Raw genomic sequence first — 25,242 nt, forward strand, 5'->3', positions numbered from 1 at the left:
AAGCAAATAATGCTTGTTAATGCAAACTCAGCTTTAGAAAATGGCATTCTGATCTTTAATATCACATAGAAGTTTGCAAGAGAAATGGATGTCGTACGTGACAACTGTTGGTTAGACACTAAAATTGTGCTCTGAAAAGTGGCCAGGGAGGCTCCTCTCTGTGAAGATGATTTATAACAGAGCGAAAATTTATAACGGAGCAAAAGAGAACCCCTGCTATTTTCGTCCCGGACTTAAATGGTAGCTGGCCAGCTTCTCTCTCTGTGCCTCTCTGGGTGCTGGGCGTGTAGCCCTGCAGCTTCCTGCTCCTCTGGAGCCACAAGGGGCTTGGAGTTAGCAGTGGTATAGATTGCAGAACTTTCCAGGAGTTGCAGTTTTTTTTTTTTTTTTTAACTTTCTGACATATGTGTATTATTTTAGAAACAGTACTTTTTCTTCTTTCTTCTTTTTTTTTTTTTGAGACAGAGTCTCGCTTTGTCGCCCAGGTTGGAGTGCAGTGGCGTGATCTTGACTTACTGCAACCTTCTCGTCCCAGATTCAAGCAGTTCTCCTGCCTCGGCCGCCTGAGTAGCTGGCACTGCAGGTGCCTGGCTAACTTTTGTATTTTAGAGATGGCATTTCCCCGTGTTGCCCAGGCTGGTCTTGAACTTTTGACCTCAAGTGATCTGCCCATCTCAGCTTCCCAAAGTGGTGGGATTACAGGTGTGATCCACTGCTCCCAGCCTTTGTGATTCTTCAATACTTAGACTTTGCAAATCTGGTCTGGGGCTTGGCCTAGGGTCCCTGGTGTCCCTAAGACCCTTTCAAGAGGTTTCTGTGGTCAAGCTCTTTTCAAAGCAATACTAAGATGATGATTGGCATTTTCATTCTCTCGTGACGGCATGATGATGGAGTTTCTCAGAGCCAGCACACCAAACCTCAAAGTATGAGGATCAGGGTGCCTTCTCTTAGGCCAGACGTTAGATTTACAAAAAAATGCGAATCACTGCCCTTGTTTCCCCTGAGTGTTTGCAGAGTGGTTTTTCACAGAAATGTGTTCTTTATGTTGGCATGTGTGTCAGTTTCCTGCTGCCGTAACACATCACCACAATCATCGTGCTTCAACAACGCATTCATCGCTGCCTCCAAGTTCCAGGGGCTGGAGAGGCCTGGGTGCGGGCAGGGAGGAGCTGCGAGCCTCCTGGAGCCGCTGCCTTCTCTCCAGCTTCCTTGGGTGGCCCGTGTTCTTGGCCCATGGTGCTGTCCTCCGTCTTCAAAGCCATCACTCCAGCTGCTGTTTTCAGGATCAAGTCTCCTTTTTCCGACGTTGGTCCTCTTGCCTCGTCTTACAAGGGCTCCTGTGGTTCTGTTGGGCCACCCAGATAATCCAGGGTAGTCTCCCATCTCAAGACTCTACTTGGTCACATCTGCAAGGTTCCCTTTGCCATGCAAGGTGACATATTTATCCAGGCTCCAGGATTAGGATGTGGATTGTGCCACAACGTGTCATGGTTAATAATTGCTGCCTTTTTAAAGAGCAGGGTCTAGCTCTGTTGCCCAGGCTGGAGTCTAGTGGTGCAATCACAGTTCCGTCCAGTCTCAACTATGTGGGCCCAGGAGATCTTCCTGCCTCAGCCTCCTAAGTGGCTGGGACTGCACGTGTAGCCATGCACCATCATGCCTGGCTAGTTTTCTTTTTCTTGTTTTTCTTTTTTTTTTTAGTTTTTGTAGAGATGGGTTCTTTCTATGTTGCCCAGGCTGGTCTTGAACTCTTGGCCTCAAGTGATCCTTCTGCCTTGGCTCCCAAACTGCTGGGATTACAGGCATGAGCCCTGTACCTGGCCTGTAATTACTATTTTAAAATGAGGAAGGAGGGAGGCACTTGGGACTTCAGCCCATTCATGCCTAGTGCTCCATTACTGGGATGCTAAGCTTGTGTGACTGCGTTACATCCTGCTGCTCAGGGCCATCCCCGACGTCTGATTTTTCAGACAAAAACTTGCAGCCTCTGGCATGAGTGGGTTAATGAGGACCCGCCTGGAGAACCCAGGATAATTTCCCATCTCACAAGCCTCAGTTCAGTCACATCTGCGAAATATTTTCTGCCGTGGAAGGTAACGTGCAGATCCTAGAGGTGAGGACCGGAACGTCTTTGGGGTCATTCTTCAGCCCACCACAGAGGTTTTTGAAGATAATGTGATAACTCCCTCCAGATAAATCTTGCTAATGAGTACATTACATTTTGAAACAAATATTAAGTAGTTTAAACATTTAGAGGTCAAAGATAACAAATACGAACGCTTGGCTGTCTGAGCTGTAGATGCCTCCTCCCATAAGAGTAGTAGTATTATTTTGTTTTTGAGACGGAGTCTTGCTCTGTTGCTCGGGATGGAGTACAGTGGTGTGATCTCAGTTCACTGCAACCTCTACCTCCTGAGTTCAAACGATTCTTGAGCCTCAGCCTCCTGAATAGCTGGGATCACAAGTGTGAGCCACCTCACTCAGCTAATTTTTGTATTTTTAGTAGAAAAGAGGGTTCTCTATGTTGGCCAGGCTGGTCCTGAACTCCTGGTCTCAAGTGATCTGCCTGCCTTGGCCTCCCACAGTGCTGGGATTATAGGCGTGAGTCACTGTGCCCACATGTTTGATGGGCTTACTTCCTGGGAATACTGAGAATGGGTATTAGTAGTAGTGTGCTTCTGATTGGTCCCGTCTGTGTCATGCTTGGGACTTTAGAAGTTTTTACAACCTAATAGGTTTTGCTGGTGAATTTTGATTGGTGCCGCTTTAGGTATGAAGGTAGAAATAGTCATAGGGTATATCTTTATTTTTTAAATTTAATGATACCAGTGTAAGAATGGGAGAGGCTTTATTTCTTATGTAGTGTTTATTTGTATATTTATCTCCTTTATTCTTCCCCTTTTAAGGAATGAAAAGTGGTCACAGATTTGAATTTGCCATGCTGTCCTGACTCTCTCTCTCTCCTAGGTTGAGGAGATTAGAAACAGTATCGATAAAATAACTCAGTATGTTGAAGAAGTAAAGAAAAACCACAGCATCATTCTTTCTGCACCGAACCCAGAAGGAAGTAAGTGGTTGGCTTTTTAAAAAAAGTTTGTTTGTGTGCCGCTCTCTCTTGCTGTCTGCAGCACAGGCTTCAACTCTGCGTTCAGGGAAGTTGATGCAAAATACTGATACCCTAGAGAGGCCAGCCAGGGCATCCGTATGGCCTTTTTTACAAGCTTCCCGTATGATTGTAGTGGTCAGCCAGGGGGAGGACCACTGATGGATCGTATCCTAAAGACGACATGAAAGTGGCTGTGCAGAACCCAGGGGCTGGGTCAAACACTAGACCACAGCTAAGCAAGACAGAATTGTGTGTTCCCAGGGCAGAGGTTCAGGGATTGATTTGGAAAACATTACTCGCAAGAGCAGGGTGAAAGATGAGGACACGCTGAGGGGCTCTGCAGGTCTTAGGGAGGAGCTTTTGCGTGGACTGTGCCACACTCAGTGTCTGTGGGGAATGGCACGGAGGAAGTGTCTTCTTCCTTTACCTGGCTTCCCAAGCTCCCCCCGCCTCACAGTTGCTTCCTGTTGAATAGAAGGCAAACGGCAGAATGAAAGGGGCTCAATGGAAGCAGCCGGAGAACCTGGATTTTTGTCCTAATTTGCTTCCCACGGTATTTGCATCTCCTCATTGGGAGAAAAGACAAGATTTTAAATTAATTCAGGGGCGTGGGAGCTCTAGAGAAGTGTTTCATTGCTCTGGAATGATAAATATTGAAAGCTTTGCAGGGGGCATGGATCTGAGCAAGCCAGAGATTGCAAACTGGAGTCCACACATCATGGTGGGGGAGTTGCTATGTTGACAACACTGAGTGTTTTATTCCGTGGGAACAGCCCCTGCCACCAAGATGGAGGGCACCTTCCATGCCTGTCAGTGCAGTGCTGTTGGTTCTGAGGAGGGGTCTTGCATATCGTTTGTTGTATTTATGCCCAGGTAGCCACTGTTTTGATGTCAATGGAAGTCATTGTCCCTTTGTTTGTTGTTGATATGGAAATACAATGGTTTTTGTACATAGGCCTTGTATCTTTTGCCTGTAGAGCCACAGCCCTACAGGATCGTGGGGTGTCCTCTATCACTGTGCTGAGGTGCAGGAGCTGAGAAATAAAGAGACAGACACAGAAGGACAAAGAGCGCAGCTGGGCTCGGGGGGCCAAGCCACCTATAAGCGGAGACAGGCGAGGCCCCGAATGTCCAGAAGCATCTATATTTATTGGATATAGGTTAGGGGCAGGGCAGTGAGTGAGGTCATCTTAAGGATAGTGATAGGGTCAAGACCAGGCATCCCCAAACTATAACCCACGGGCTGCATGTGGCTCCCTGAGGCCATTTATCCGGCCTCCCGCCGCACTTCTGGAAGGGGCACCTCTTTCATTGGTGGTCAGTGAGAGGAGCACAGTATGTGGCGGCCCTCCAACGGTCTGAGGGACAGTGAACTGGCCGCCTGTGTAAAAAGTTTGGGGATGCCTGGTCAAGACAATCACGTGAGCAGTAAACAAGGGGTCTACCCCATTAGGTTACCTAGGCTAGGAGATGGGCCGTGCGCGGTGAAGAGGGTGCAGCATGCAGTATCTCTTACCTAGGGGCAGGCTACTTCTAAGGGATTCTATAGGAGGATGCTTTGAGCAGCGACAGAGCTGACCAGGGCAGGCGGCTTCCAGTGATTTCTACAGGAGGACGCTCTGAGCAGCACAGTAGCTACAGAGCTGACAAGTTACACAGTCACCAAGGCCGGTTATACCGCAGGGGTTTTCAGCCCTCGGACATTCGCAGGATTGCCGTTCAGCGGGCAGCCTTCCGCAAGAACTGGAGCAAGGTCCTACAACTCCTTTATCAGGAGGAGTGGCTCTCACCCCAAGCCTGCCACACAGCGGCTTTCTTTACCATACTGAACGCTGCCGCCTGGGCCATAATTCTTGTCCTGTATAACTGTTTTCCCTTAAACCATGCTCTGCACCGTGTCTGCTCTAGGCATTCCTCCGACTGTGAACTAAAATATAATTATATGTATATATAGGAAAATAACTGAGTAGTAAGACATTCTTCAGGCACTAATTGTATAAACTAATATATGATTATATAAAGGATTATATAAAGGAAAGAACTGACTAGTAACACTGTAAACTAAGACATTCTTCAGGCACTAATTGTGCCAGGAATCCGCTTAGCTCTCCTTCCTCCGTTCCCAGATGGGGGGTTCCCCACACTTGCCTAATCAGTTATTAATTCCAGTATTCTCTGTGGATTGTGTTGGATTGTCTCTGTACCCACTCATGTCATTGTGAATAGTGACTTTTTTCTTGCAGCTCTTATGCTTTTTAAGTGACCTAGTTTGCTGACCTCCAGTGCAGTGTGGAATAGAAGCGGTGATGGGCACATGGATTCTCGGTCTTGGAGGAAGCTACCAGCAAATACATTTTTGTTGGAGTTTTATTTAGTGCAGCCATGCATTGAAAAAATAAGAAAGTAGTATTAAATTGAGAAAGAACACATTTTAAACGTTTGCATGTCTTGTAAAATAATGTTCGGAGCCTCTGTCTGTGCCCTCTCAGTGACTTACAAGTGCGTTTCCCCGAAATGTTTCTGGAGCCACAGTCCGTGAGCTCGACTGTGCATCCAGGGTGCTGCGGCCCAATACTTCTGCCGGCCTCTTCCTCCGTCACCCGGCCCCTCTTGGGAAGTTACAGTGCACTTAGAATAATAAAGGCTCTGAGAAGGCCTGCGAGAAGGAAGCCTGTTTAGCTTTATTTAGTGTTTCACAGATTTATTTGCCTGTAGGACCTTTTATGTAACGTCTGTTAACATCATGCTTAATGCGTAGGGAAATTATATTTGAATAAGTATCAGCATTTTTTGAATAATTTACCTCCAGAACATTTTTGCTGCCAAGTCGTAGCAGATAGAACGAATTTTTGAATTAATTGAGAACTGTTACTATTTCGGGATGGTCCCTTTCCGGCTCTAAAGAAAACCGTTGCTTTTTGTCTTTTGTTTGTTACCGTGTGAACCAGAATGTAGGCAGCAGCCCCAGCCGCTTCCTTGGTCAGTCTTTAGAAAGCAAAATGCAGTGACTCCTCTCTCCCAGCTGATGCAGAGGGAGCAGGCCCCGGCCTTCCCGCCCGGTTCCCAGAGAAGGTGGGGAGGGTGGGGGGAGGAAGGGGGACTACAGTGCTTCCCCATCCCCGTGTCTCCCCTGCCTCAGGCGCGCGCCCGGTACAGGTCCCGCTGAGCGGGGCGATCCCCCGGCTGCTGCCCCCGCCGCTCCCACCTCCGCCCCGCTCCCACCTACCCCACCCCTCCCACCTCCGCCCCGCTCCCACTGCACCCCACCCCTCCCACCTCCGCCCCGCTCCCACCTACCCCACCCCTCCCACCTACCCCACCCCTCCCACCTACCCCACCCCTCCCACCTACCCCACCCCCCCACCCTCCCACCTCCGCCCCGCTCCCACCCCCCCCACCCTCCCACCTCCGCCCCGCTCCCACCCCCCCACCCTCCCACCTCCGCCCCGCTCCCACCCCCCCACCCTCCCACCTCCGCCCCGCTCCCACCCCCCCCACCCTCCCACCTCCGCCCCGCTCCCACCCCCCCCACCCTCCCACCTCCGCCCCGCTCCCACCCCCCCCACCCTCCCACCTCCGCCCCGCTCCCACCCCCCCCCCCACCTCCGCCCCGCTCCCACCCCACCCCGCCCCGCCCACCTGAAGCCCCAGGGAAGGGCCGGGCACAGCAGCCGCCAGGGGGCGCCAGAGACAGCCGGTCCCGGGCGGGCTCCCGGTCCTAGCACCGCCAGCGCCGTCACCTGCAGCGGCGGGTCCCAGGGCAGAGACGTGGGCGAAGGACCTTTTACCTGCATATTTCTTTTTTCACTTCGACTTTTGTGTTATTTATTTTTTATTAAAAGAGGGCTTTTGCAAAATGTAGAAATTTCAGCCCCCGCAAGACACAGATCCGCTCCTGCAGTGTACGTGATTCGGATTTGGGTCCTAGTGACCACCAGAGTGGGATCCCTGCAGGATGCGGCGAGCTGATGGCTCCCGGGCCTGTGGTCCTGCGGTCACAGCCAGCCTGGCTTGCCCTGTCCCGCGTTCTCCCCTGTTCTCCGCTTCCTGTTCCCGCCGCGGTTCCCTGGGGCTGCTCAGCTCTGTCTGCGCCGGGACCCCGTGTGATCATCTCGGTCTCCAGCGCCGCCTGCTCCCGTGCGTTCTGTGCTTTTCTGACTCAGAGACCTGGGTCCTTATGCGGAGGCCCCTGTGGATTCAAATCTGCTCCACCGTTATTCCCTGTGTGGCCTTGGACACGTCACTTAACATTTCCCGGGGCAGTTCTCACACGAGTGAAACGAGTTAGTAGTGGCATCTGCCTTTAAGTGCAGTTATGAGTCTCCCCCGACCCCGCAAACGGAGTCTCGCTCCCTCGCCGAGGCTGGAGTGCAGTGGCGTGATTGCAGCCTCAGCCTCCTGGGCTCAGACAGTCCTCCCACTTCAGCCTCCCGAGTAGCTGGGATTACAGGTCTGTGCCACCACGCCCAGATAATGTTTTGATTTCTTGTCTTTTCTTTTTTTTTTTTTGGTAGAAACGGGGTCTCACTATGTTACCCTTTTCCTGTCCCTTCCCCAGCAGGGCATGGGGGTAGCTCATGGGGCTTTCTCCCTTCAGAAACGATGCCATTTACTCCCTGTAAGTAGCTCCGTGCCTAGGTCCAGCGACGTCCCACTGCAGGGCCTTCTTAGGGAGTCTCAGCTCCAGGACCCCTGCTGCGCTCCAGCCCAGCTGCCCCCATCACAGGCTGGGACTACCCAACCCGCCCCCACCAAAGTCTGGGACCACCCCACCCGCCCCCACCACAGGCTGGGACCTCCCCACCCCCACCACCACAGACTGGGACCACCCCACCCGCCCCCACCACCACAGGCTGGGACGTCCCCACCGCCCACCACCACAGGCTGGGACCTCCCCACCCCCACCACCACAGGCTGGGACCACCCCCCCCACCACAGGCTGGGACCTCCCCATCCCCCACCACCATAGGCTGAGACCTCCTCACGCCCCCCACCACCACAGGCCGGGACCTCCCCACCCCCCCCACCATAGGCTGGGACCTCCCCACCCCCCCCACCATAGGCTGGGACCTCCCCCCCCCCCACCACAGGCTGGGACCTCCCCCCCCCCCACCACAGGCTGGGACCTCCCCACCCCCCCACCACAGGCTGGGACCTCCCCCCCCCCACCACAGGCTGGGACCTCCCCCCCCCACCACAGGCTGGGACCTCCCCACCCCCCCACCACAGGCTGGGACCTCCCCACCCCCCCACCACAGGCTGGGACCTCCCCACCCTCCCCACCACAGTCTGGTACCTCCCCACTCCCCCACCACAGGCCGGGACCTCCCCACCCCCCCCACCACAGGCTGGGACCTCCCCACCCTCCCCACCACAGTCTGGTACCTCCCCACTCCCCCACCACAGGCTGGGACCTCCCCACCCCCCCCACCACAGGCTGGGACCTCCCCACCCCCCCCACCACAGGCTGGGACCTCCCCACTCCCCCACCACAGGCTGGGACCTCCCCACCCCCCCCACCACAGGCTGGGACCTCCCCACCCCCCCCACCACAGGCTGGGACCTCCCCACCCCCCCCACCACAGGCTGGGACCTCCCCAGCCCCCCGCACCACAGGCTGGGACCTCCCCACCCCCCCACCACAGGCTGGGACCTCCCCACCCCCCCACCACAGGCTGGGACCTCCCCAGCCCCCCGCACCACAGGCTGGGACCTCCCCACCCCCCACCACAGGCTGGGACCTCCCCACCCCCCCCACCACAGGCTGGGACCTCCCCACCCCCCCACCACAGGCTGGGACCTCCCCACCCCCCCACCACAGGCTGGGACCTCCCCACCTGCGGCCTTCCTGTCCTTGTGGTTCCTTCCCCTTCCTTCTTATCTCCTTCAGTGAAGATACTTTATTATCTGAAATTATCCTCAGTTTAATATTATTTTGGAAGGATATTTTCACTGAGTATAAGATTCCAGTTTAGAAGTTACTTTCTTTCATTACTTTGAAGATTTAAAAACTACGTTTCCAGGTTTCCAGTGTCTTTTGGCTTTTTTACTTTTTATTATTTTTTTTTGTCAGCTAATTAGAGCTTTTAAGATGTTTGTTTTTTGATCGTTGGTTTTAGCCATTTTCCCTTTTTTGAGATGTGGTTTTCATTTTCTTTTTTCCTCTTCTTATAAGGCTTCCTGAATCTTTGGACTGACATTTTCTGGCAGTTTTTGAAGAACTTTGGCCATTACTTCTTCAAATGGCACGCTTGCTCCATTTCTGTCATCTCGCTTCGTGACTGGAATGGCATGTCTTTTCAGGCTTCTCACTGTATCCTTTCTGTCTTTTCTCCTTTGTTCTCTATTTCTTTATCATTTTTCCCTATGTATTTTATTTTGAAAATGTTTTCCCTGACTTCTCTTCAGTGATTGTCTTTCAGATCAGGGAATCTTTCTTCATCTATAGAATTATTTTTGGATTTGTTTTAACTTCTAGAATTCCATTTAGTTCCTTTTAATACTGTCCTATTCTCTGACAAAATTTATGATCTTATATTTTATCTCTTTGAATGTGACTTTTAAAGTTCATGTCTTGTAACTTCATTAACTGGTACCTCTGTGGATGGGTTTATGTTGTTCGTTGTTTTGGTTTCATTCATGTGTTTTTTTCTCTTTGGTTATTTTTGATTGAGTTTTGAGCTTCATATTTGAATTATTTGTAGTAATAATTTGAGTCCCGAATGGTATTTTCTTTTTGAAGAGATGATTTAGTTTTATTTCTGGCAGATGGCTAGAGGCACCAGCAGTTTCAGATCTAGTTTTAGGGATTGGGATGATTTGGAATGGGGCTTCAGCCCCCCCAGACTGTTCCTCCTGGGGCGTCGCCCTCCGCATCGGCACAGCCTTCTCAGCTTCTCTGCAGCTCAGCTTCCTTCTGTGGAGTTGGCACGTGCCCCAGGTAGAAGGGACTGCACAGGTGGGGTCCACCTCTTCAGATTTTCTTCTGCTGAATCTTCTTTCCTGCCTTGCTAGGTTTCTCTCTTTTTAAAATTGTTTTATTTATTTTGTGCCTTATTTAGGTTTCTAATGGCTTTACGCAGATTTACAAAGAGTATTGCGTCTACCCTTTTTAATTGTTCTCAGCAGGAGGATTGCGCTGATTCACCTGGGCCACTAGAAGAGAAGGCTCCTGATACCCCTTCCAGTCTCAGTGATTTGAAATACCACCTTTATCAAATATGACCTTGTGGCCAGTATCTGCAGCTTGCAGGATCAGACGGGCAGTGCCTCTTTTATTTTGCTGATGAGTTGCTGGAGCCCCTGTGTGCCTGTCTTAGCAGCAAGTTCACCCTTTCCTTCGAGTGCCCCCTACCCCCTGCTGTGTAAGAGCCAAGGGTTTTCTTTCCCTGGGGCAGTGAGTCCTGCTGTGACCGGCCAGCTGAAGAGGGAGAATCTCGTCTACCAGCAGGCCTGGCTCTCAGATCATGTGGTTTCTGTGGCTGTGCAGTGGCTCAAGCCTGTCTCCTGAGTTTAGCTGTCCTCAGCTGTCATCAGGAGCTGGCCTGGCCAGACCCCTGCACAAATGCCCTTGCTGTGTGTACGTTGTAACTTCCACTCCTGCACTGGGCCCTCGCTCCCCTGGCACAGTGGCCTGGGCTTGCAGGGTGTCTGCAGCAGCCTCACGCACCACAGGAGCCAGCACTCCTGCCGCCAGCTGCGGACCTGCCCCCTCTTTATTCACAGCAGGTCTCTCCAGTTCCTGTTAAATGCCCCATTTATAAGTTTGTTTGTGTTCCCTTTACTATTCTAAAATGCAATTCGTAGATAATGTAGCCTACCTACTGCCACAATTAAACAAACATGTAATATCCAAACTAAGCCGGGCGCGGTGGCTCAAGCCTGTAATCCCAGCACTTTGGGAGGCCGAGGCGGGTGGATCACGAGGTCAAGAGATCGAGACCATCCTGATCAACATGGTGAAACCCCGTCTCTACTAAAATACAAAAAATTAGCTGGGCATGGTGGCGCGTGCCTGTAATCCCAGCTACTCAGGAGGCTGAGGCACGAGAATTGCCTGAACCCAGGAGGCGGAGGTTGCGGTGAGCCGAGATCGCGCCATTGCACTCCAGCCTGGGTAACAAGAGCGAAACTCCATCTTAAAAAAAAAAAAAAAAAAAAAAAAAATCCAAACTAATATGAAGGAGACATAACATGAAAGTAACTTACATATGGAAGTACAGGTTCTATCGTACAGGCTCAGGAACAGTCACACCGGAAAACAGAATTCAGGTGCTCACCCTGTACAAACAACTCCTGTGAGTGTGACAGCTAAGACTGCAAACTGAGGAGGCTCTGGGATTCAGATGCTGTCAACAGGCTGCCCGTGTTTTTCCTGAGGCGGCGGGTGTCGCCGACATGGAATGAAGTACAACTTTCTCCCTGTGCAGAGCAGTGACGTGGCAGTTGCATTCCTGAAAATCCACTGGATGTTGAAACTATGCAGATGAAAATCAGGCTTATTTATAAGCTGGAGTCAGGTTCTGGGCTCAGGAAAACAGGTCTTCTCTCCTGTCTGAGTGACAGTGTGCATTTGGAAGTGAAGCAGGTCAGCGGGTGATGTGCTGACGTTGTAACAAAGTTCGAGGGTGGCACGTCTCAGACGAGCACGAACGCCCCATCCTGACACGCAGGAACTGCAGACTGATCGAGCTCAGTTCTTCGTTGTGTGATCCTGGCTAGTGCCATTCCTGGCTCCGGTCTTCTGGATGCCAGGGGCTCTTCCTTTTTTTGTGATGACTAGAAATACCCCACAAATTTCAGAATACCTCTTAAGGTGGTAGAAAGATTCCCCTGAGAACCTCCCTTTAGAAAAATGTTCACAATTGGGCTGGGTGTAGTGGCTCACGCCTATAATCCCAACACTTTGGGAGCCTGAGGCGGGCAGATCAGTAGGTCAGGAGATTGAGACTGTCCTGGCCAACATGGTGAAACTCCATCTCTACTAAAATACGAAAATTAGACAGGTGTGATGGTGCACCCCTGTAGTCCCAGCTACTCGGGAGGCTGAGGCAGGAGAATCTCTTGAACCCAGGAGGTGAAGGTTGCAGTGAGTCGAGATCACACCACTGCACTCTAGCTTGGTGACAGAGCAAGACTCCGTCTCAAAAATAAAATGAAATGGAAAATGTTCATAGAGGAGAACCACTAAAGGGCCCCTTGTGTCTAGTCTCTCTTTTTTTCTAGTTTCATCTGTTATCAAAATAATCTTTCGCTGTTTTTAATTTTTTCTTTTTCTTTCCTTTTTAAAATAGATATGGCGTCTTGCTGCTTGCCCAGGCTGGTCTTAAACTCCTGGGCTTAAGTGATCCTCCTGACTCAGCCTCTGGAGTAGCTGGGACTACAGGTGCACACCACTGTGCCTCGCTTAAAAAGAATCTTTCTAATGCATCTTTGCTGATATCTTTCTTTGCCTAGAAACCTTCAGTGCTGACTGGTGCTCAGAAAAAGCCCTGAACTCAGGCGGGCCTGCACACTCCTGCCCAGCCTGCCTGTAGAAAAAGCCCCGAGCCCAGGCGGGCGCGCACACTCCTGCCCAGGTGGCCTGTAGTGGCCTCTGCCCACACCAGTCACTTCAGCTCACATTCCTGCTGCCCTGTGCCAGAGGCCCTTCCCCTGCCTGCAGTGGAAGCCGCCAGTCTCTCACTCCCAGGTCAGATGTTCCCTCCTGCGGGACAGCTGGCAGTAGATGCCCCTCCTCGTGGCTGCCCATGGTGTTTTGTGAAACCTGTCTCTTCTGTTGTTAGTTTCTGCCTGGCATCGGCACTTCCTGGGTTTGTCTTACCTTTTTCATGAAGGTGTTAGATCCCTGGTGATCTTCTTAGCCTCCCTGGATAGCACGAGCCTTCGCACATGTGCAGGACTCGGTAGGTGTTACTGGTGCATGGCCTCTCCCCTCTGGAGCTCACTCCGTCCCTGAAGCCCTGGAGGAGCCAGTCTGCCTCTGCTGACCGTCGCTGAGCATGGACAGAAGACTGAGCACGCACTGGTGTGCAGTAGATTCTCAGGGCATCCTGCGTGCACTCAGCTGAGGGGTCCCAGGAAGAGAATGGGCATCTCTGGAAGCTTTCGTTCTTGGCCAAGTTGTCTGTGGCAGAAACATTTGCGTTTTCCCCCGCTGATGCATGTGAGACTGAGTGAAAAGGGCAATGCAGGGCTCCAGAGATGGCGAGGCCTTCCTGTCTCAGCCACTTCTGCCCGAAAGAGGGAGAAACCCCTCAGGCCACTTCAGCCACTGGGCTAGTAAACGTGAGTGTGTGCTGTGGGGCGGGCATCCTGCTGCCCTCCCGGGGCTCTGGGGCAGCTGGCCATGAAAGCAGAGGCTCCTGGGGCGGCTTCAGCTCTCAGCACCTCCCTGGAGTGTTGGCCCCTGCTCTTCCGGTGTCCCTCCGTTTCCAGTGGCAGTGAAGTGGTGGCTGTGATTATGCGGGCACCTTGGGGGACAGCTGAGAGCACAGGAGGAAAGCAGACACGCTGGACTGTTGAGACCGGCGTTATGGCTCCGTTTTCCTTTCTCAGGTCTAGGTGTTAGCAGTGGATTTAGGCAGCAGTTTCGTTAATTGGTATAGACCAGCAAGTCTCAAACTTTGTGACACGGAGGGTTTGCTAACTCGAGTTTACTGGGCCACACCCCGCCAACCCAAGCAAAGTTTCTGACTGAGTAGGTCCAGGGTGGGGCCCCAAGGATTTGCGTTTCTATTAAGCTCCCACCTCTTGCTTATAAAAGTTGCTGTCTGCGGTGGGTAGGGGGTAGGGGGTGGAGGGGGATGAGGACCCACCTTGAGAACCACTGGTATAAGCAGTAATTTTTCTTATAGGAAAAAGTGAATATTTACTAAGAATACTGTTTCACTTGAATTTATTAGACGTCATTAATGTTGAATGTTATAGCTCAGATGCTGTATTTTTTTATTTTAAATTTTTAGAAATAAAAGAAGAGCTAGAAGATCTGAACAAAGAAATCAAGAAAACTGCGAATAAAATTCGAGCCAAGTTAAAGTGTAAGTTTAAAGTTTTACATTTAGTTATTGATGTTGGGAGTATGGGTATGGTATTTGTTATTTTATTCTTTATTGGTTTTTGTTCTTTTACATTTTTAAAAATTAAAATTGTGACTGCTTTAAAATAAATTGTGTGTAATTCAGAGTATTCATATTCAAAAAGATGATGTGTTTGCTTATAAACTGTTACACTGTTAGGTTTTTTGTGACATTTCAGGCTAAGTTGCAGATGTTGGGAAGGTGCATTGCCAGGCTCTTCTTGAATGGACCCTTTACCTGCTCAGTTTTTTCAGGCTTTCAGGAGAATTCATTTCATGATGTTTGGCATTCTGCTGTAGCAGCAGTAGTTTTTGGGAGGCTTATGGCTTTTGCATGGGACTTCAACAGAGGTTTTTTTTGTTTTTGTTTTTGATTTGGTAGAACAGATTGTATTTGATTTTTGCAGAATGGCATTAAGATCAAAAACAGTCTCTGTGCAGATGATACAATACTTTCATTATGGCAAGTTTCAGATGTGTGCAGAAGCAGAGAGAGGTGACCACAAGCCGAGCCCCGCAGCTCCGCAGTTCTCCATGAGCCCCCCCACACCCGCTCCCAGGCCATGAAGCCCTCCCAGGCAGCTGAGATTTCATCAGTGTGTATTTCAAAAACAGAAGCTTCCCTAACAGCACAACCACAATTATATCTACACCAAATTCATTGTAATTACTTAATATCACAAAATATCCAGGCAGAGTTTATATTTCCCCAGTCGTCTTGTGATTTTTTTTTTTTTTTTTTTTTTAACAGTTTGCTTGAATTGAGTCCCAGATAAGGACCAAACTTGGGCGTTTAAAAATGAGATTCTCCCTTCGTCTTTTTTCCCTCTGGCACTGTTTTGCTTTGGTTGGTGAAGCCGGGTCATTTGTCCTGCGTAACGTGCCACACCGCAGACGTCGCTGGTCTCACCCCTGCAGCATGTTTCGTAGACTCTGCCGTCCTCTGAATTTGCTGTAGGTTGATAGGTAATTTCTCCAACCTTCATCTGATTCAGGTGTTTTTTGTGGGTTTTTAAAAGGTAAAGATGCAGCATCTGATTACAGATTTTACGTCCTCATGGTTAGTTAAGATGTTAGTGGAGACATTAACATTTTTTCTTGGCTCTAAATAATTTCAGTAAAGTTTTAAATAAGATATAACATTCTTTGCCATTCTGTGGTATTGTCAAAAATGGATGATTATTTCCAAGATCCATAATTAATTAGAAGTTGCAAGCAGTAAGTTTTTTTCTTTTCTTTGAGACAGAGTCACCCAGGCTGGAGTGCAGTGGCGCAATCTCAGCTCACTCACTGCAACCTCTGCCTCTCGGGTTCAAGCGACTCTCTGCCTCAGCCTCCCAAGCAGATGGGACAACAGGTGTGTGCCACCACGCCCTGCTAGTTTTTGTATTTTTAGTAGAGACAGGATTTCACCATGTTGGCCAGGCTGGTCTCCGAACTCCTGACCTCTAATGATCCACCCATCTCAGCCTCCCAAAGTGCTGGGATTACAGGTGTGAATATCCTGATTTTATTATTCCTTCTTTGTTTAGTTGCTGCCCTCTCCCCTTCAACTCTTGAATTGGATAAAGTTTGGAGACTTTAACTGCCAGCCCACAGCAAATATAGAGGCCAGCAGAGCCTATTAAGCGTGTCACAGGGTGAAATCAGCAAAATGTGGAGCGTGGCAGGTTCTGTGGGACAAATGACCTGGCTTCTCCAGCCAAGGGAGCCAAAGGGCATACCGGGGCACAGATCACAGAGGACAGAGAGCATCAGCATTGGACTCTCTCTGGTACAACTTTCATAGGTCGGGTCCCTGGAGTCCTCCAGAGATGACCAGGGAGGCTCTGTTGTTGGTTCTTGTCCATCATCATGAACACATGGATGTGAACACGTCTGGTGTTTTCACTGCTGCATTATCCTTCATGCTCAGATGGTCTCTCTGGCTGGTGAGGTGGACTCTGGAGTCCTTTCAACAGGCTCTCATCATCTCTGATGGCCTTTCTGCTGTGACAAAATGACCCACTGCTCATTTCACCCCTTTTCTGCCCTGGGCCTGGGATCAGCCGACCCCAGGGAGTCCCACTCCTGTGACTGAAGAATGTTATCTAGACATCAAGGTGGGCGTGCTGGGGAATGTGCTGCCATACATGACAATGACTTGACCATTCTTTCCTAGGCTGTTTCAGTGGGTAGGGCTAAGATTCTTTTAAAAGATAAAATGAATCACGATTTCTTACTGATACTCCAAATTAAGAAGAAAGGAGGATTAAAAACATTTTGAAAGAATTTTTACTTAGTATGGGCGATATTACATCTTTATTCCTTTCAGCTATGCCCCAAATTCTGGTTCTCACTGACACATAATTATTCACTTGCTATCCACAGTACACATACAACAGACTCAAAATAATTATGCTAGCACCTACTGTCAAGAGTACGATTACTTACAAGTTGGTTTTTTGTCATTCTTTTTGTCTGTAGGTACATCCCACTGGGCTATATAATCATATTACTTTTTCCTGCTGTTGCCTCACCCACGGTCTTGCTGTGCTGGCCGGGCCGGAGTGCAGTGACTGTTCACCAGTGTGATCAGAGTGCACGACAGCCTTGGACTTCCAGGCTCCAGGGACCCCCCAGCAGTTGTGCATAGCACGTGCCGCTGTGTCCAGCAGCAAGCCACTGGGTTTTAAAGCTACTTGGAATAGTTTTTCCTCTGTGTGTTATTTAATTTATTTTGAGACGGACTTTCTTTCTCGTCCCCTAGGCTGCAGTGCAATGGCGCAATCTCGGCTCACTGCAACCTCCGCCTCCTGAGTTCAAGCAGTTCTCCTGCCACAGTCTCTTGAGTAGCTGGCATTACAGTCATCGGCCACCATGCCTGGCTAATTATTGTATTTGTAGTAGACGTGGGGTTTCACCATGTTGGCCATGCTGATCTTGAACTCATGACCTCAAGTGATCTGCCTACCTCGGCTTCCCAAAGTGCTGGGATTACAGGCGTGAGCCACCGCGCGTGGCTCCTCTGTGTTTATCTCATTAACTTGACTTTCTGTTAGGTTTGTTTTATTTTTCCCTTTAGGTTTAGGGATTACTTTTTAAATGTCTGATTTTGCATGACAGTTTGTGACGTGCTTCTGTCATTCTGAAGGGAAGTATAGAAACATATTCAGAGTCCAGCTGCTTTTCCCATTCCCCGCTTGTTTCTCCCTTCCCTTTAGGGGTGCCCAGTTTTAAAATTTGTTGGTTATCTTTTCATTTTTTCGTATGAATAAATATGTATTTGTATACCTATGTCTATATCTATATCTGTGTATATCTACACACATATTTCTAAAGAGCAGTAACAATTTCCTCTTGATGGGCTGGGGTGGTGGCTCACACCTGTAATGCCAGCACTTTGGGATACCAAGGCAGGTGGATCACTTGAGCTCACAAGTTCAAGACCAGCTTGAGCAACATGACAAAACCCTCTCTGTACAAAAAATACAAAAATTAGCTGGGTGTGGTGGCACGTGCCTGTATTCCCAGCTACTCGGGAGGCTGAGGTGCAATGATTGCGTGAGCCCAGGAGGCGGAGGTTGCAGTCAGCCGAGATTCTGCCACTGCACTGCGGCCTGGGGGATAGAGCCAGACCTTGTCTCAAAAAACAATTTTCGTCTTGATGGATTGTCTTTTTAGTAGATCGTTTTAAAAGGTCATTTGTTCATTAACTTCAGTTTTATAGATACTTCAAAGATAAGAAAGAAAAGGAATTTGAAGTTAGGCTTGAAAAATTTGTTTTTGAATTTGGAAGGTAATTATTTCCTATTTGTTCCTAGTGATTGAACAAAGCTTTGATCAGGATGAGAGTGGGAACCGGACATCAGTGGATCTTCGGATACGAAGAACCCAGGTTTGATATCAGCCTCGTCTAGATTGAAGTAATGTTGCAGAATAAGTGTTTTTACTTTCTTCCTGCAAACTCCGAATAATTTCATCTTTACTGTCATGCTTAATCTCATGGCATTTCTGCATAAAAAGAATATAGTATTGTAAAACAAAAGTATCTGAGACAGAGGTTTTTTTTTTTTTGCCAAAGTTGAGGGCACGCTTGGAGAAAAGAAATACAAATTACAGTAGGACCTGCGGCCTGTGCCTTTCCCCAAGAGGGTTTTGAGGACTTCAGAATTCAAAGGGAAGGAGAGGAAGGAGGAGACAAACAAAGAGAAAGGAAGAAAAGTAGGGTAGGCAGCCGGTGCCCGCTGCAGTGAGGCTTTGGTCAGTGCCCGCTGCATGCCATTCACACACGGGAAGAGAGACGTGGGGTCGGTTCTGCACTCCTGCACCCAGATCCGCCGTGTACCCGGGGTAAGGGAGCCTGAGTGGACGGTGGAGCCAAACGTGCATTCCTCTCAGGCTGGGCTGGGAGGTGGCTTCTAGTGTGGTGTTTGTCCTGTGTGCGTTTCTCTCGGGGTGGACTGGGGGGTGACTTCTAGCTTGTCTTTGTCCTGTACCTGGGAAGATAAGCTGCTGATTTACATTGTCAGGGTGAGATTCAGCAGCACTCTGTTTTGGGGTTTGTTTTTGTGGGGATATGTATTCTGAAAGATTCTGGGACCCACAAGGAATTTCCTTATGAGTACTTTGTGAGGGAGGCCTGTGGGGAGACGTGTGGCCTGCTGCCATCGCAGCTATCTGTCTGGGAAGAAGGAAGGCAGCGTTTTGCATGACTCCGTTCCCCAGTTTAACTTTCCCTTGGGATAGTGAGTGTGGGGTCCTGCGACTTTATTGTCTTTCACAGTGTTTATAGATCGTCTCTTTATTGTGAAGAAAAATCTATTCAGTCTATCCACAGAGGTCTATTCTGAAGAGCAGAGAATTCTCCAAATCATGTTAGTGTTTGTGGTAAGGTTGCCACGTTTTAGTGGCTTGTGGTGCAGCTGAGAGGAAAACAGAGCGCTGAGCCCTCCTGGGCATGAGGCCGTGAGGCGTGCAGGCTCTCTGGTCTGCCTGTCTGGGTTCCAGCACTGATCAGCTTTTATCAGAAAAGCCTGTGACTTTGGGGTAATTAGTCCATGGTTTTCTTTCAATAGGGGATATGACTGTTATAGTAGCCTTCTTGCGAAAATTAGGTAAGATCATGCATGCAAAGTTCTTAGCACAGATGCTGTCATGGGGATGTTGCTACTGTCATTTTCCATTTGCAGGAGCAGAATAACATGTAGTTTGAGTTTCCAAAACACATGTCTTGCATGTCACTTTGATTAGAAGCCTGGCCGGCAGATACGAATGCCGTTTTCCTGTGTTGTTAGCATTCGGTGCTGTCTCGGAAATTTGTGGAAGCCATGGCGCAGTACAACGAGGCGCAGACTCTGTTCCGGGAGCGGAGCAAGGGCCGTATCCAGCGCCAGCTGGAGATAAGTGAGTAACAGAGGCTCTGTCTTTGCTAAAACCATGTTTTTCTCCCTTAAGGTCTCACTTCAAACAACTTCAGTTTCAGAATTCCGTGTCTATTTTCACCAATGCTGTAAAACCCGAAGACCCCTCATAGCTTACTGTGCCGTGACTCAGGCAGACTGTTCTTCTGATTCCTCAGGAAGTCCTAAGCAGTGGTGTTTACCGTGCCCGTTGCCATTGCTACAGAATTTCGGGGAGGTTGGGAGAGTGCTCAGTCATTTCCTCTGTGAGTGTTTCTGTGTCCTCAGCCCCGTCCTGCCCTAGTTCAGGGGCATCTTCATGGCTCCCCACAGCTCTCCTTGTCTGTGAGCAGAGGCAGCGGCCCTATTGCCCCACACTCTTTTCAGCGGTGTCTGTGGGGGCGGTTGGCCATGGCAGTGGAGAAGGCGCCTTCCTCAGGGGGCAGACAGGTCTGTTTCGGGGACGAATGTTGGTTAGGTTTGCAGACTCCCCATTGTGAAGGATTGCGGTTCCCAAGCTCGAGTCCTTAGCTGAGACATAAACCCACTGTGGGGATGTCCCACCGTGGCTGCTCTTCCTCTCCCAAGGAGACTGGGGGCTGGGGACGGCTGCTCGTGAGCCTCAGGCTGCCTGCTGTGCTGTGAGTACGAAGGCCCTTTGTCCCTGACCTGGGGCCTCGGGAGCCGTGGCGGGTCAGCGTGTCAGCTTGCAGGTCAGGTGAAGACTCAGGCTCATCCCGGCTCGCAGCCGCTCGTCCCCTCAGAGAATGTTGTCATACGCCCGCCAGGCTGCTTGACCTTGTCCCGCAGCTCAGCGAGGCTCGTTATGTTGTAGATTCTCTTTTCCAGTGTGTTTGGTGGTGGTCAGTTTCTCTTCCGTGTCTGATCTGCCCTGAGCCTCGTCCCGTGTATGTTTCATCCCAGACGCTATGGTTTCCGATGCTAGAGGTTGCGCTGGGTCTTTCCCATGTCTTCCTTGCTGGTCCCCAGCACGCCTGGGACGCGCCTGCGGCCGCTTCTCATGTCTCTGTCTGCCAACTCCAGGTTCCGTGTCTGCTCTGGTTGGTGATAACTTTCCTTTCTGTGACTTGTGTTTTCTTGCTTCTTTGCAAGCCTGGTAAATTTTGAGTGTATGCCAGACGTTGTGAATGTGACTTTGTTGGGTGCTGAGTATTTCTGAGTTTTGTGTTCTGAGTATTTTTGTAAATCTCCTTGGGCTTTGTTTTGGAATATAGTTAAATCACATGAGCACTGTTTATACGTTGGGATCTTGGATTTCAAGGGACCAGAGCAGCTTTATTTGAGGGTCTGTCATTCCTCACTCCTGCGGCAAGACCTTTCTGAGTACCAGCTCTGATGGCCGTGAACCTCACGGTGCCCACGTCTGCCTGGGAGCCTGTTCCTCAGGCACGCTGGCCAGGCCTCCAGTGAGAAGCGGAGTCTGTGTGGCTCACTGTCTGCACCATCTCTCTCATCTCGACTCCATCTTGCAAATCCAGTTGCCTTGGCCTCCCCTGCGCTCTGTGCCTTTTCTTTAGGGCCTCCCTGGGCTCCCCGGGTCCTGCCTGCTGTGGCCGACCAGCAGCAGGCCCACCTGGCTTCTTTGCAGCTCTTGGGAATCACTGTGTGTGGCCCGATGCTCAGTGTCTTGGAAATCATTGTTTTGTAGATTTGGGTCGGTTTGTTGTAGTTATTGCAGGTGGCAAGGAAAATGCAGTCCTTGTTACTCCATCCTGGTGGAATTGCTGGCTCAATCATAATGCCGGCCAGATTGCTTTTCTGTGAAAAAGTTTTTCCAAACCACTTTGACTTCAGGGATCTGTTAGTACTTTTTAAAGCGAAAGTCGTCATTACAGGCAGCAGGTTGCTTGATGCGCTGTGAGGCTCTGTGCTCCGGGGACCCTGTGGTGGGCGCTGTTCTAGTGCAGACTCCGCAGCCTGGGGTCGAAGGCCCAGCACCGTGTCTCCTGCAGGTGTGTCCTGTCCGCACTCCCCACGTGAAGCCCGTGGCCTGATCCGATTACCTGAGTCTCTTCTCTCTTTCCCACGTTCTTCTGTCTCAACCCACAGTAGTTCATTTCCAGTGTTTCTTCTCTTACAGTCATACTCTATTGAATGCAGTAGTGTTTGTGAAAGTGTTTTATAAGCAGGCCAGGCGTTGTGGCTCATGCTTATAATCCCAGTACTTTGGATCACTTGAGGTCAGGAGTTGGAGACCAGCCTGACTGACATGGAGAAACCCCGTCTCTACTAAAAATACAAAATTAGCTGGGTGTGGTGGCGTGTGCCTGCAATCCCAGCTACTCAGGAGGCTGACGCAGGAGAATCGCTTGAACCGGGGAGGCGGGGGTTGCAGTGAGCAGAGATCGCGCCGCTGCACTCCAGCCTGAACAACAAGAGTGAAACTCAGTCTCAAAAAAAAAAATGTTTTATAAACAATGAAGAATTGTATATATGTTGGAAGTTTTTTTTAGTAATTCCTTTAAGTCTGTTAAACTCTGAACCCTCCGTGTGGCTGTTCTGAGGTGAGCAGGTCGATGCAAACTTACCCCCAAAGGCTGAGTGAGCTGAGAGGCCAAAGGAGGAGGCTAACATCCAGTTTCTCAGAAAGAAACATTTAATAGGGATGTATGACAGGAGCCTCTGAGAGACAGAGACGGTGGATCCACCGCCGCCCGCCCTCCGGAAAGCACTCTTTCTATAGCAGGCTTTCAGGGTGGGTCGTGTGCAACCTTCGTGTCTTCAGACTTTCCTGACGAGACTTGCAAGCACAGGTGAGGTTGGAGGAGCGTTGTGATGTGAGCTTGTCTGTGCTGCAGGCATTGTCTTCAGACCTCATTGCAGAATGTCTTGCATGCAGTAGTCAAACTGGTCATGGTGGCGGTTTTGCTTCAGGATGACGTCACTCTGGCCACACAGCAGGTGTCTTCCTGCAGTGGCCTCCAAACCCTTGGACCTAGCACAACTGTTTCCCTTTCTTCCTTCCTTCAGTCAGCCCTCTGGTCAGGTGGCTTCTTACCTTGCGTCACAGGATCTCTTTTCCTCTGTTGTTTGCTTTGTTTCCTGAAATGGTGAGTTTTTCTTGGACCAGGGCATGTTATATACGTCCACAGTGCCTTTTCTGGAACGGTTGGGGCTGTATGTGTTGCAGAGTGCAGCGTTTTTCAGGTTTGAGGAAGATAGTACAATGTAAAGATGTGCATTGTGGATCCCCAGGTAGGGTGTAGGACTGCACCCTCTCATCAGGCACACTAACACAGCTCCCCGGAGAAGTATGAGTATTCACAACAAGCAGGAGAAGATTATAAACAGCCTCGACTCAGTTTAGGTCAGATTTTGCCACTCATTGAATTTTGCTGTCAAGCTTAGGCGAAAACCCAGTTTTCACGATGTTTTGGATTTCAGAGTTCCGGACAAGGAATTACGAATGTACACTACACTTCCCATGCCACAACACCGGGTGGTTTCTCAGACGCAGCACTGAGCCAGTAGGAAGAGCTCCATGAGCATGAGACGGGAACAGTCGTTCTTAGTTTTATGTCTCACGCCGTCGCCCAGGCTGGAGTGCACGGTGTGATAGCCTCTCAGTGTGGCCTCGAACTCCCGGGCTCCCGGGCTGCTCCCACCTGGGCCTCTCGAGTAGCTGGTACCACAGGAGCACACCACCATGCCTGGCTAATTTTATTTTTTGTAGAGAGCAGGTTTTCACTATGTTGCCCAAGCTGGAATTTCTAGTTTTGATGATTATATTTTACATTGTTTCAAACAATTTTCATGTTTTTAAAAAAGCAAGGCAAAACTCAGAGAATCTCCTTATTGAACTATTTTGAACAGAGTTCTAAATGTTATTTGTATTATTTGTAGAGATGGGGTCTTGCTGTGTTGCCCAGGCTAATCTCAAACTCCTAGCCTCAAGCAGTCCTTCCACCTTGGCCTCCCAAAGTGCTGGGATTATACATATGAGCCACCATGTGTGGCCTTAAATAGATTTTTTAATGATTGAGAATTATCTCCCAAAAAAACAGTGTAAGTAACACATTTTGCTATTTACTAACTTACTTTTTTTCTCATGAAATGACGTCTTAACAACTTGATTGAGAAGTAATTCTCATAGTATGTGAATGGTGTTTGGAGTATACAGTTAACTTAGTATTATTAGTCACATTGACACACACAGTCAATTTTAGCACATTTTTATCACCCCAGAAAGAAACTCTACACCCATCACCTGCCACTCCCCGCTTCCTCTTCTCCTAACCCAAGGCAGCTACCATTCTGTTCTTTAGCCCTACGCGTTTTCCCATTTTGGCTGTTTCATATAAATGGAATTATACAATATGTGTTCTTCTGTGACTGACTTCTTTCCTGTAACACAGTTTTTCCAAGGTTTAAACGTGGGCAGGGCATGGTGGCTCACGTGTATAATAATCCCAGTACGTTGATTGGGAAGCCAACACAGGAGGATTGCTGAGGCCAGGAGTTCAAGACCAACTTGACAACATAGTGAGACTCCATCTCTATAAAAAAAAATTAAAAAATTAACCAGGCATGGGGTGTGTGCCTGTAATCTCAGTCACTTGGGAGGCTGAGGCAGGAGAATTGCTTGAGCCCAGGAAGTCAAGGCAGCAGTGAGCTGAGATCATACCGCTATACTCCTGTCTGGGTGACAGAGACCCTATCTCTACTAAAAAATAAAAAGGGCTGGGCGCGGTGGCTTATGCCTGTAGTCCCAGCACTTTGGGAGGCTGAGGTGGGCAGATCACTTGAGGTCAGGAGTCTGAGACCTACCTGGCCAAAATGGTGAAACCCCATCTGTACCAAAAAATACAAAACTTAGCCTGGCATATTGGTGCATGCTTGTAGTCCCTGCTACTCAGGTGTCAGAGGCATGAGAATTACTTGAACCCGGGAGGCAGAGGTTGCAGGGAGCCACGATGGTGCCCCTGCACTCCAGCCTAAGCAACAGAGTGAGACCCCGTCTCACTAAACAAAACAACAAAACCCACAAGCATCCATTCTTTCTGTCCATGGCTGCAGACTCCTGCAGTGCGTGGCTAGGCTGCAGTTGTTCAGTCGGGCTCTGTGTGGCGGACGTTTGAGCCGTTTCACTTTTTGGCAATCATGAATAATGCTGCTGTGAACATTCACACCAGATGACCTTTGAATTATGACATTTATTCATTTACTTCCATGTTCTGTGGCACAGACCGTGAAAAATAGTAATTATCAGTTAGGTTTCCAAAAACCTGTGTACATGTTTCTTAGAAGCCATTACACATTTAACTCAAAAGGAACACATTAACTTCCAAAATGTGGAAAGTGTTCAGGCATCTGACTCTCATTACATGGACTTTATTGATCCACGTTTAATACATGCTGCCTTCAGCTTAACCCCCTTTTACATGAGTCAGAGTCAGACTCTTAGCAAAGCCAGAGTGCCAAAGCATTGTTCGCAGTCTCCCTTCTGTAGTTCTTTCTCACTCACATTAACATGACCTTGTGTTGTTCATAACATTTGTAAAGTCTTTCAGAGTGTTTTTAGTTCTTCCTGCTTCCCATCCTTAGGTTCATTTCTCATTGTCAATATCTGCTTAAGAAATGCTTAGAAAAACATTGTTGAAAAATGCTAACAACTCAGTTAGTTGTAATTGCTAACCTATGGTTGCGAATGGGCTTGT

At 49.3% G+C, this 25,242-nt stretch overlaps 1 protein-coding gene and 1 non-coding gene across 8 annotated transcripts in view; one reads left to right on the forward strand and one right to left on the reverse strand.

Annotated features, from left to right (window-relative positions):
- Positions 1-25,242, forward strand: part of STX2 (syntaxin 2) — a 54,273-nt gene that overhangs the window by 16,079 nt on the left and 12,952 nt on the right. For all 7 annotated transcript variants that reach the window (XM_039472403.2, XM_039472404.2, XM_074402013.1 and 4 more), the window contains 4 exons: positions 2,968-3,067; positions 14,071-14,145; positions 17,987-18,060; positions 19,460-19,568. In XM_039472403.2, coding sequence (XP_039328337.1) covers positions 2,968-3,067; positions 14,071-14,145; positions 17,987-18,060; positions 19,460-19,568 — 358 coding nt within the window. The remainder of the gene's footprint in view (positions 1-2,967; positions 3,068-14,070; positions 14,146-17,986; positions 18,061-19,459; positions 19,569-25,242) is intronic.
- Positions 11,693-11,793, reverse strand: LOC120365221 (small nucleolar RNA U13). The gene has a single exon (XR_005580228.1). It is a non-coding gene; the product is annotated as a small nucleolar RNA U13 (small nucleolar RNA).

Source organism: Saimiri boliviensis, chromosome 7, assembly GCF_048565385.1.
Source record: "Saimiri boliviensis isolate mSaiBol1 chromosome 7, mSaiBol1.pri, whole genome shotgun sequence".
Classification (NCBI taxonomy): Eukaryota; Metazoa; Chordata; class Mammalia; order Primates; family Cebidae; genus Saimiri; species Saimiri boliviensis.